The 12767-nt window shown below is 36.4% G+C and overlaps 3 protein-coding genes across 4 annotated transcripts; 1 reads left to right on the top strand and 2 right to left on the bottom strand.

The window, feature by feature from the left end:
• Nucleotides 1–1199: 1199 nt before the first annotated feature.
• Nucleotides 1200–1538, bottom strand: LOC121114301 (transmembrane protein 230). Its single transcript, XM_040708223.1, has one exon. It carries the CDS (start codon nucleotides 1536–1538, stop codon nucleotides 1200–1202), a length of 339 nt encoding a protein of 112 aa, XP_040564157.1.
• Nucleotides 1539–1819: 281 nt separating this feature from the next.
• Nucleotides 1820–11791, top strand: DIP2 (disco-interacting protein 2). Of its 2 annotated transcripts, none has more exons than XM_040708521.2 (13): nucleotides 1820–2510; nucleotides 5037–5682; nucleotides 5748–7467; nucleotides 7537–7750; nucleotides 7825–8045; nucleotides 8103–8315; nucleotides 8392–8898; nucleotides 8956–9210; nucleotides 9305–9686; nucleotides 9780–10198; nucleotides 10270–10444; nucleotides 10513–10636; nucleotides 10925–11791. In XM_040708521.2, exons 1-13 carry the CDS (start codon nucleotides 2369–2371, stop codon nucleotides 11175–11177), a joined length of 5271 nt encoding a protein of 1756 aa, XP_040564455.1. In that variant the 5' UTR covers nucleotides 1820–2368; the 3' UTR covers nucleotides 11178–11791. The 2 variants fall into 2 exon arrangements, with proteins under 2 accessions (XP_040564455.1, XP_040564453.1); XM_040708519.2 differs by having other exon boundaries at nucleotides 8103–8321.
• Nucleotides 2528–4928, bottom strand: LOC121114530 (uncharacterized). The gene has a single exon (XM_040708523.2). It carries the CDS (start codon nucleotides 4803–4805, stop codon nucleotides 2604–2606), a length of 2202 nt encoding a protein of 733 aa, XP_040564457.1. The 5' UTR covers nucleotides 4806–4928; the 3' UTR covers nucleotides 2528–2603.
• Nucleotides 11792–12767: the final 976 nt, after the last annotated feature.

The following is a 12767-nucleotide window of genomic DNA, read 5'->3' as shown; positions in this document are numbered from 1 at the left end:
CTAATAATGTGTTTTGTATTTGCTAACTTTATTTTACATTGTGTATGCATTGAAATTTTATTTATTGGAGTTGCTATTAACAGGAAAAAAGTTGAAATAAATTTGCGAGGATTATGTAGGCTACATGCGTAATTTGAATATTGTTATTCATGATTTTACCCCTATTATTTCCTATAGAAAATGTTTCCTAATGTAGTCATGTACCTAAGGGGAGGGATATGATATGGTAAAGCCCTTGCTTATCTTATCAGAATTTAATGATTAGATCTATTTCAAACCGTCATTAAATTAGTGTTATACATATTCAGTTTGATAAGTGTGTACTTATTTTTATTTTAAATACATAGTAATGAGTTATAATGATTACATAATAATAAAATTGAAGTGTTCCTTCCCCTCCTTTTTTTTTATTATTTATCATTAATTGTGCACTCCCGAATTACTGCACCTATCTTTGGTTTATGATAACCAGACTCAATGAGAAATGAACTCACTTTTTTCCACTATACATTGTAATTAAGTGATTATACATAGCATATATGATATAATATTCAATTATGCGAATAACTAGATGCACCATTTCTCAAGAAATGTGCTGTCATGACATATCATTCAATGATTACTCACTTCAATCTCTTTATAAGATCAACACTTTTGCAAGCAAGGATGACTATTTCTAATAAATGAATCTGAAGTAGTAAATATATTTTTGTATTCTTTACGTCATTATATCTTGCATTTATATTAACTATTTAATTATTAAGTTGTGGATCCTTCGAAGGACTCGCAAGTTGCACTATTTGAAAGGTCATATTGGAACCAAATACATCAAAAGAAATGTTTTTCTTAGTTTATCACAAAAGTTTGATTATAAGGACCCGAAATACGTCAATGATTTATCCTATAAATATCTAGATTTTTGATCGAAATTGCTTTCGTGTTGACACTCAACAATATGTATTTATGACTAGGATTTTTTTATACAACAGACACAATTATGAAGGACTTAGCTATGATTAACATATTTAAACATAAATAGTACAGAAATCGTTTAGCTTTAACACTTTATTATATCATATTGTATATATTGAATCTCCGACAATAGAAAAATAAAATAATTATATCTGATCCCTTTAGTAATAACTACAAGTAAGTACTAAATAATAAGGGATAGATGGGCCCGTAGATGATGATTAAAATCATTCAAATTTAGCATAATCATCAAAATTATATCCTGGAGATCCTATAAGAGCCCTAAATGCAATATAAACATGATATGACCCAGGAATAAACATAAGACATCCAATAATGATGAGAGGCCAGATTCGGTCATCTTCTTCCAGGGTTCTGAATTGTATTAGAGACCCAGACACGATACATAGGCCTCCGACCAGGAATAAAAATGTGGCGAATCCAATGGATTTCCAAGGAATGCTCTCTTTAAGTACATATTGATACTGTTCAGGTACAAAATCATCTGTGGACCTTGTTTTGGGTTTTCGTCGAAACGTTGTAGTGGTGGACGGGGAGGACGTCATGTCTGGACGGGTCGGGATGAATGATGGATAGAACGCCCTCTAGTAGCAGAGGTCTCAATATTATTGTGAGCGCGAGGAGAGAATAAAAGGAAAATGAGGGAGAGTGAGTGAACCAGCGAGCGAGCGAAAAGGGAAGAAAGAATCAGAGCTGCTGCTGCTATATTAATATTAAATATAATTGCTGCTATAGAAGAGAGAAAAGAAAGACGAGCTGTGAAAAAAGGGTGATGATGAGCTCACGCACTACCTACTACTAGTATTTGCGGCTACTCCGCGCTTTCATTCTTCTTTTGATTTCCCATTGCATAGACAGCAAATACTAAAACGGGGAGAAGTAGCTAAAGACTAAGGAGAGGAAGGAAGAAGCTAGGAATAAGAATTCTGTTTCTGGAGGCTCTGCAGCTTTGCTCTGAGTGCCATCATAAGTAATATTAGACAGCAGCAACACTTTACAACCCTTAGTTGCTGTTGTTGACTATGATCTTGATGATGGAGAGTCCAAAGTGTTGTTGTTGTGGTGGTGGTAGTGCTCAGTTATTTTGATTTCAAAAGTGCATTAATATTTTAAATTTAAAATCAAGTAGCAAAGTTGAATGAGTGATTTGATTTCAGTTCCTCTCCCCCCTGCATTAGTTTTAACTATTAAAAGGACCAACACCTCATTCCCTTGCTTCCCCTCTCATTGAATGAACCAAAACATTGAGTGACTGGACTTGGAAAAAGAAAAGAAGTGACTCAGAGGAGAACAAGGCGACAACGGAAAAAGAGATCAGGAGGATGAAGAAACAACAAGAAAAGAAGGAGACCTCATTTCCAATCCACTATTCCTCATGATGGCAGAGTGCAATCCAAGTGAAGAGCCTCAAGTGTATGTCCTGGATGGCATGGAAATCCCAGCACATTTCCTACAAGGAAGAATTACTCAAGACGTCATCGAAAAGTTGGCAGAGCTCGATCTAGAGCTGTCAGAAGGTGAAACACAACAAACCTTTACTTACTTAATTTTAAGTTTTTTGCTCAATTATTATGATAATTAATTAATTACATAGCATTACATTATAATCCTTAAGAATCAAAGAGACTCTTTGCCTTTTTCGCACGGCGATAAGTTCTAGGCTTTGGAAAGTCGGGACGAGTCGTCGTTTCTTCATCATCCGCTAGGAATCGCTTAGTAGGAGATTTTGGTTTATCCTCCAATATCGGTTCAGGCTCTTTGGATACTGCGAGAACCCTTCCTCTTTGTCGTATCCCTCCAACCCACCGACCGGAACGGCGCAGAAATGTGTCATCTTCCTCCTTTTGATTTTCCCTAAGTTCTGACTGCAGTTGGAGTGTCTCACTTTGAAGTGTTTTTACCTTTTCTTTATAGGAATTAATTTCCTCATCTTTAGTACTGACTATCCCTTGTATCTGTGCTTCAGACTCCATTTTTAATTTCTCGCAACTCTCATTCATTTCTTTGAGCTGTTGGGTTAATTGATTCTCTGTAGCCTTTAGTTCATTTACCTCATTATCCTTTAGTTCTATTGCCTTTTCCATATTGTATTTCCAAAGAGATTTCTCCATTTCCAATGTTGAATTGGCCTTTTTGTTCATTTCTTCTGCCTCTTTTTTCAAATCAGTGATTTGCTCTTTCAACATGGACATGTCTTTTTCAATACTCTCTCTTGCAATGATAATATTCTGCTTTTCCTTCTTTTTGATGACCAGCGATTCCGCAAGGGTTTCATTCTCTTTCTTCAGTCTTTCAAATTCGTACTTGTTCAAAGATGCCTTCTGAAGACTCTCTTGGAGTAACCTAATTTTTATTTCAAGATCTTTCTTCGTGATATTTACAGTTTCCATAAATGCTTCATGCCCTGCAATGCGAGAATTCCTTTCCTGTAACTTGCTTGTCAAACTCTTGAGTAAAAAATTTTTCTCAGTATTTTCCAATTGATCTTTGATTCTTTGCTCGGATATTTTATTTTTTAATACAGACGATTCATCTTTTAACCTGTGTATATTTTCCTTAAGATCTCGAATTAGGTTATTCTTTTCCTCCGTATCTGACTCCAACGTTTGTACTTTAGAAGAGAGATAGTTTCTTTCCGTTCTTAATTCATCAAGAAAGGCCTCCTTTTTCGTGTTTTTTTCTTCGTTAAATAAGATTTTTGTTTCCATTGTAGATTTTTCATTTTCCAATTCTGCAACTTTTTTCTCTAGGTTTGTGATTTCATTATTCTTTAGAGTTTGGAGTTGATCTTTTGTTTTATTCATTTGTTCCTCAACTTCCAAGAGTTCCTTGGCAAGGATCCCCACTCGAATGGAGTAATTTTCATTTTCTTTGGTTAATTCATTACATTTATCTCTTAGATTAGAGATTTGATCGTTCAAGTCCACTTTGCTTCGCTCATGGTCTTCAAGTTGGGATATCAGAGTCTGTATACGATTCTCTTGTTCCTTGCTATATTTTTGATTCGAATGGAGTTCCTCCTTAACCTGCTTAATGCTGAGCTCAGTTTCCTTATTCTTTTTTTCCTCGTTTCTTAATTTAGTTTGAAGCTCTTGAATGGATTCATGGAGACTCTCAATTGTCTCGTTTGCAGCTTCTAATTTCCTGTTTAATACATTCTGGAGTTCTTCGGTGTCTTTTGTTTTTTGATCAAGTTGCTCTTGAATGGAGGCTTTTGATTTGAGGATTTCCCTTAATTTCGTTTGACTCTCCTCCAAGTTGCCTTGAATGCCCTTGAGAACTTGGTCTTTATTTGATAACAACTTTTGGCAGTTTTGTTCCACGGACTCTGAGCTCAAAAGGAGATCATTTTTTGTATTTTCTAGTTGCTGTATTTTGGACTCTAGGGAAGAAATGTTTTCCTTGAAGTTGAGGGTGTCCTTTTGATGTGATATATCAAGTGTCTCAAACTGTGACTCCAGATGTTCTAATGTATTTTGAAATACATTTTTTTGCTTGGAATAGAGACTCAGAAACTCCTCTTGGGATAGATGTGCCTTTTGAATGTGTTTTAATTGGATTTCAATGGTCCTCATTTTGGAGTTGTAGCTCTTGTTCTTTTGATGAAGAATCTCATTTTTGGAAGAAATGCTTTTCATTGCAATTCTACAATCCTGGACTTGTGAAGTCACATTCTGTAGTTTGTCTCTGCATTGCTGGAGAGAAGTTTGTCGTTGGTGTAGCTGGATCTCCAATTGCCTGTTCTTTTGCTCCAGTTCGGCTTTATTCTGGAGCATTTTTAGGGTTTCCCTCTGGATCTGTTCTCGAAACATTTCGACAAAGAAAAGAAGTATCTTCTATAGTAGAAAATATGTTAATTTGAAGTTGTGAGTTGTTGAGCAGATTTATATGGCTGAAAGGGCGTAATGAATAATGATGATTAGTCAATTTTTTGAAACTGGTTAAAGGAATTAACCGGTTTCTCTCTCTTTCTAAATTGCCTCCATTTTAATTGTCAGTGAGAGATACAATTTAATCCTATTTTTGTATTTTGTATTTTTCAGGAGACATAACTCAAAAAGGTTATGAGAAGAAACGTAAGAAAGTGTTATCTCCTTTCTTGGAGGAGTATAATGCCCAGGTTGCCTTGGAAAATCAAAGGCAGTTGCAGCAGAGTAGCATTGACGAGTCAAGCGAAGCGCCCTCTTTGACCTCAACGCCGTCAGTTACTTCTTGTTCTGGAATAGCCACAGGGACTAATACGAATAACAAGGCTCGCTCCCGTCATCGACAAAAAAGATACACTCACAATGAGAAGCGGTATCACTCAGAGGTGCGCCAAGAGGCTGTGCAGCAGGCCCTGGCTCAAATGTCGCAGTCTTGTAAGCAGGGTGGCGTTCCTATGCCCTCCAAAAGGAGTTCTGTGATGCAGACTTCAAGGGCGGAAGAGGAGGAGGAGGAGGATGGAGAAGAGGAGGAAGAAGGATCCTCCACGGAGGAGGAAGAAGAAGTGCCAGAAGTGCCCGAGAGGACAGACATGGAATTACCCCTTGAAACATCCAATCTGGCTTGTTCCAGCAATCGACAGATTACGCTTGGACTTAGCGACACGAGTAGCAATTCCTCCATGGCCACGCCCACACCCTCCACTCCTCCCTTATTGCCCAGAGCGCCTCAAACTCTGGCTCCAAACCTCCCAAATTCTCCTAGGTACGTACTTCCCAAACTAGAAGACTCAAATATTTCCTATTAATGATCAACTATTTTTTTTTCAGTCGAAAAGTGAGTGAAGCAGGATTTGAGAGTCTGCATCAAAGGAGTGATCCGAGTTTGTTTGAACAAGAGCTCCCCCCTCCTCCTCCTCTTCCACCTCCACAGCTCAATCATGGTCATGAACACATGGACTCATCCAGAAGATCTTCTCAACAAAGGAATCGATCCTCAAGACATTCTCGTGATCCCTCCCGTGAACAGAAACAGCAACAACAGCATTCGAAAGAGTCTCATCACAGTAGGCCCCTCTCATCTCACGAAGCGCAACTACCTCCAAATACAGGGGAAGTTATAGAAAACTTGGAGCCTTACGATGTCTTGTTTCTTAATCAAACACAACAGAAATCAAGAATGGACAAACAGAAACCCAGTCCGGACGTGACTTCTTCTATTAGTACACAATCCACTTCACATCATAAAACTTCTCGTTCATACCGATCTTCTCAGGACAGCACTTCATCGAGGATACATAGGAACTCTTCTCATTTATCTTCTATGCGATTATCCTCTATGGGATCACAATCAGATCAAGATAGTCAAATGGGAACAGTGTCACGATGGAAGGTCTCCGCCAAAATACAGCAATTGTTAAATACATTAAAAAGGCCTAAAAGGCGAGAATTAACGGAATTTTACGAAGACGATGATATAGAGCTTGAAATGGTTGCTAATTCAAAAGATCCGAACGCTCCATCGCCCGAGGGCAGTACCATGACCCCTGCTGTGGGTGCACAGCTAATTATTCCCACAGGCCTTCCACGAAATATTGAAGCTGCCATCCATAGATATGGATCTGCTACTTATAAAGCACCCGCTGCCACAGTTTTGGATCCAAATGGGAAATTGAGTATCAATCTTACTTATGGAAAGCTCCTTAGTCGATCTCAAAAAATTGCTTACACTTTATTGAATCGTATTGGATTTAAACCAGCCGAGGTTTCCATTAAACCAGGTGATCGCATTGCTCTAGTCTATCCAAATAACGATCCGCTTAATTTCCTATGTGCGTTTTACGGTTGCATAATGGCAGGTACTGTGCCCGTGCCAATTGAAGTGCCAGTATCAAGAAGGGACGCTGGATCACAACAAATAGGATTTTTATTAGGCTCATGTGGAGTAACATTGGCATTAACTTCTGATACTTGTTATAAATGCCTTCCTAAATCTTCTTCTGGAGAAGTTTTAACTTTTAAGGGATGGCCAAAACTCAATTGGTTTGTCACAGAAAATCTTCCTAAGCCACCAAAAGATTGGCAGCCTCCACCTCGATTGACTGATGATACGCCTGGCTATGTTGAATACGTTACTCAACAGGATGGAAGTGTCATGGGCGTAAGTGTTGCAAGAACAGCCATGCTGGCTCATGCTAGGACATTAACAACAAGCTGTAATTACACTGAGGGAGAAATCATGGTGTGTGTTTTAGATTTTAAGAGGGAAGTTGGACTTTGGCATTCCATTATTACTTCTGTATTCAACGGAATGCATGTCATTTTCATTCCCTATTCTCTTATGAAAGTTAATCCTGCATCTTGGATGCAAATGGTTACGAAACATCGTGCAACAATTGCCATTTGTAAATCGAGGGACTTGCATTGGGGCTTATTGGCAACCAAAGATCATCGTGAATTAAATCTATCTTCGTTACGTCTAATTGTTGTGGCTGATGGAGCAAATCCATGGTCTTTATCATCCTGTGATCAATTTCTTTCTGTGTTTCAAGTAAGTTTACAAAGGATCAAATGTACATAAAACTCATTTAATGGAAATTATATTTCATTCCTATTTTAGTCTAAAGGTCTCCGACCTGATGCTCTTTGTCCCTGTGCTGCCTCTGCAGAGGCGTTGACCGTGTCCATTCGACGACCAGGACGTGAAGGTGTTAATGCAACTGGTCGTGGAGTTTTATCCATGTCGGGTTTAAGTCATAGCGTTGTTCGCGTTGATCAAGAAAACTCATTAACTTCATTGACTTTACAAGATTGTGGACAAGTTTTGCCTGATGGTATGTACAGATTATTCAAATACAATTTTGAAGGGACTCTTATTTTAAATATTTTTTTTTGTCTCTTTTTCCAGCCACACTTGTTGTTCTCAAAATAGATGGTCAACCTCAAGTTTGTAAAACTGATGAAGTTGGTGAAATTTGTATGAGCTCTACTAGTGTTGCAACTTCTTATTGGGGACTACCTGGCCTTACAAATAGTACATATAGAGTAAGACCAGAGAATGAAGATGGATCATATTGCTATGGTGAAGCTGCGTTTGTAAGAACGGGTTTATTAGGATTTTTAGGACCCGTAAGTTATTTATTTGATAGAAAAATGTATTTTTATTCAATTATTAATTAATTTTAGGGTGGTCTTGTATTCATCTGTGGCTCTCGTGATGGTCTTATGACCGTCAGTGGTCGAAAACATAATACGGATGACATTATTGCTACTGTTTTGGCTGTGGAACCAATGAAATTTATTTATCGAGGTCGCATTGCTGTCTTTTCTATTAGAGTTCTTAGGGATGAACGAATTTGTGTTGTTGCAGAACAAAGGCCCGATTGCTCAGAAGAAGAGGTAAAAGTATATATAATCGGGCAATTCCTTCTTAAATAAAGCAAATTTTTAATCCTGGGTTTTTCTATTAATATAGAGTTTTCAATGGATGTCTCGTGTTCTACAAGCTGTTGATTCAATTCATCAAGTGGGACTCTATTGTCTTGCTTTAGTTCCGCATAATCATTTACCGAAAACTCCTCTTGGTGGAATTCATTTATCAGAAACGAAGAAGAGGTTCATTGTTGGATCCTTGCATCCTGCAAATGTTCTCATGTGTCCGCACACTTGCGTTACAAATCTTCCTAAGCCCAGAGAAGTTCATTCTGACGTTGGACCTGCGTCCGTTATCGTTGGAAATTTAGTTCAAGGGAATCGGTTAGCGGCAGCACAAGGGAGAGATATTGGAGGACTAGATGAGGAAGGGGAGTCAGCTGGTAAAAAATATCAATTCATCAGTGAAATTCTTCGTTGGAGGTCACAATCAACTGCAGATCATGTTTTGTTTACGCTTCTTAATAGTAAAGGATCCCCTGCCCAAACCTTAACTTGTTCTCAATTGCACAAAAAGGCTGAAAGAATTGCGTGCCTTCTACTTGAAAAGGTAAGACCTTTTTATTTCTTAAAGTTGGATAATATTTTTATTTGATTAATAATTTAGGGACGTCTAAATACTGGTGATCATGTGGCTCTAATATATCCTCCTGGTGTGGATCTCATTTGTGCCTTTTATGGTTGTCTTTATGTTGGAGTTGTTCCTGTGACAATTCGTCCCCCTCACCCCCAAAACCTTCAAACTACTCTTCCTACTGTGAGGATGATTGTTGATGTATCCAAGTCAGCCATCGTTTTATCTTCCCAACTCGTGATTAAACTACTCAAATCGAAAGAAGCTAGTAATGTGGTAGACATCAAGGTAATGAAAAGTTTTTGTTTGTTTTTCAATCCCATTTTCTTTCCATTCCATATATAATGTTATGAATGAATTAACTCAACTTTGTTATATATAGTCATGGCCTCCTACATTGGATACAGACGATATTCCAAAGAAAAAATTACCTGGAGTTTATCGTGCTCCAACAGCAGAGCTGTTGGCTTATCTTGACTTTTCTGTTTCGACAACAGGAATGCTTGCTGGAATCAAAATGTCTCATTCTTCTACTACCGCATTATGTAGAGCTATGAAATTGCAATGTGAGTTGTATCCATCTCGACACGTCGCATTATGTTTAGATCCTTACTGTGGCCTTGGATTTGCTCTTTGGGTTTTAAGTTCCGTTTATTCTGGGCATCATACTATACTGATTCCACCCTCTGAAGTTGAAAGTAATCCATCTGTGTGGTTAACTGCAGTTTCTCAATACAAAGTGAGAGATACATTTTGTTCCTACGGTAAGAAAGATTCAATTAGATTTTTTTTTTCATTCGAAAATTAACAACTACTGAAGTTTGTCCCTTCTAAAACAATACCATATTTATTACTAGGTGTTATGGAGCTATGTACAAAAGGTCTTGGAGGGTCTGTCCCACAATTAAGATCAAGAGGAGTCAATCTCTCCTGCGTTAGAACATGTGTCGTAGTGGCAGAGGAGCGGCCTCGTATTGCCTTGTGCCATTCCTTTACCAAATTATTTTCCGGGCTTAGTCTCAGTCCGAGGGCTGTTTCAACATCTTTTGGATGCCGTGTGAATGTAGCTATATGTTTACAAGGTGCAAGCTCTCCAGATCCTACAACAGTTTATGTCGATCTTCGAGCCTTGAGAAATGATAGAGTCACCCTGACGGAAAGAGGAGCTCCTCATTCATTGGCTGTCATGGAATCAGGGAAGTTGCTTCCAGGAGTGAACGTTATTATTGCTAATCCAGAGTCCAAAGGACAGTGTGGGGACTCTCATTTAGGAGAGGTGTGAAGTTACATATATATGTTCAATATACCTAAATAATGCCTATCTATATATTCCACATTGAAATTTAGATTTGGGTACAATGTCCTCACAATGCTAGTGGATATTTCACGATTTATGGTGAAGACTCAACGTATCAAGATCATTTTAATGTCCGTTTAGTCACAGGAACCACTGGAGAAGTGTATGCTAGGACAGGGTACTTGGGATTTTTAAGAAGAACTGAAGCTATTGGATCAGATGGAGGTAGTTATTTATATCCAGTTTCCATTTGTAAATGTTTTTAATCTCATAAAATAAATTTAAATTTGTAGATTTTCATGATGCAGTTTTCGTTGTTGGAGCTTTGGACGAAACGCTTATTCTTCGGGGAATGAGATATCATCCCATTGATATAGAAAATTCCGTAATGCGAGCTCATAAGAAAATTGCTGAAAGGTAAATTATATAAATATTATATATATCATGTGCAAGTTGCAATCAAAAATGAGATGAGTAATTTTAAATGAAGAATGTAGTGTACTTGTGATGATGATTATCCAGTAATTGAATATTTCATGGATGGTTGTATTATTAATGATGTACTTACTGACTAGTATTGATAATTATTCATTCACAAGTGATTATAAATTTAACTTACTCGTAAATGCGTAGAAATTGCAACTTGTCCACAACATAAATAGTTACATATTGCTAATTATGAAACTATTCTTTTTACACTCTCAGTGCTGTGTTTACATGGACCAATCTCCTCGTGGTAGTTGCTGAGCTTGATGGATCTGAGAGTGAAGCCCTAGATTTGGTTCCCCTCATTACCAATACCGTCTTGGAGGAACATCATTTAATAGTGGGGATTGTGGTCATAGCGGATCCTGGAACAGTGCCAATTAATTCTAGAGGAGAGAAACAAAGAATGCATCTGAGAGATGGATTCTTAGCTGATCAATTAGATCCCATTTATGTTGCATATAATATGTAGTGATTATTATAATTAGCTTCCGATAAAGCCGTACAAAAAAGTCTTTAAAAAATACGTCAGTGCAATAAAACAAAACAATATTTTGCATTTTGACTATGATCAAATAATATTACAATTATAATAATTATATATATTTAAAGATATCTTTTATAGTTTATTATTTGCCTGATGTTATAATTTTTATTATTATTATGAAAATTGTGAATTTTAGTTGACCTTCCCTCCCTCCCAAAACTCCTTGTTTTTCATTAACTCATTTATTATTTTGTTTCATAATTATTATTTTTTGTTTATTAGAAAACACTCAAACTTACCTTACTAAGATATGAGTTGAAGCCATTATTATTATTAATTGAATTTATAGAAAATTTATTTCTCCTCTCTCTTAAGAATTAAGTATATTTGACTAATACTTGAAACATTTATAAAAAGTAGTAAAATATTTAAAAAAAAAAAAAAAAAGAAGAACTCTACACCGAAACAAGTAAAAACATTAATTATTATTTTAAAAGTCATTTTGCTCTTTATTTCCTCTTAATTCCTGCTGCGTGAATTTACATTAACTTAACAAAATTAGAAATATATTATATACATATATATATACACACACCTAATATGAAGTGTCGTTATTTTTTGTGTTTTTTTTAAAATTTCTAGTATATTGATATATATATATATTATTTAGGACTGAGTTTAACAATAAACGCTTATGATGTGAGTGATATGTGATTTGGTACTACATTGAATATAATATCTACGTAATATTATGTATGTGATGCGTCAATTCAACGAAAATTGAGAAATTCCAAGTTTAATTGTTTATTTCTTCATTCCTATATATGAACACCCTAATATTTCATAGACACGCTATTTTGCTCAATTATGTGCTTCATATTCAAATACCTGCTATGATTTGTGATAGCCAGGAGTTTGGAGCAGAGCAACCGAGGCTCTGTGAGGTTATCAAGGTCATAGAAAAAAAAGAGTACTGGGATAGAGCCTTCATTTGATTTGAGACTATTAAATCCGTCAACGAAGTTTATGTTAGTCACCAGGATTATGAGAAAGTTATGGTTCGATTTTGATGAACTTTATATGAAGAGGCCATTCAATTTTGAAAGGTAAAGGTATATGACACAAAACGTAAAAAGTGCATAATCGACTATAACTTTGGAACAAATTGAGATATACAACTCGATTTGATTCTAAGTGGGTGTTTCAGGGACGTCCACCGTAGGTGAGAATTAAGGGCTGTAGCCCCCCCCAAATTAAAGAATTTGTGTTTTTACTAGAAAATTTAATATTTGAAATTTTTTTTTCCCAAAAAAATAAATATTCTGTAAATAGCCATTTTTATCCAAGAATTTAATATTTGAATTTCTTTATGAACAGCAGTGGATTTTTGAATTTTTTTGTAAATAACTATGGAATTTGCGGGATCTCTGAAGAATTAACCAGAGTATTTTATTAAGGTAAGGTAATTAATTAGTGGAGATCAGTTTTTTTTAAGACAAATCATCTTTGTTCCTTTTTGTCTATGTTGACAAGCCCCATAAAAAATCTCCTAACACACTTCAATTCATTCTCCTA

This window comes from Lepeophtheirus salmonis, chromosome 3 (assembly GCF_016086655.4).
Source record: "Lepeophtheirus salmonis chromosome 3, UVic_Lsal_1.4, whole genome shotgun sequence".
Classification (NCBI taxonomy): Eukaryota; Metazoa; Arthropoda; class Copepoda; order Siphonostomatoida; family Caligidae; genus Lepeophtheirus; species Lepeophtheirus salmonis.
Note: the sequence above shows the minus strand (reverse complement) of the source record. Positions and strands in the feature narration are given on the sequence as shown.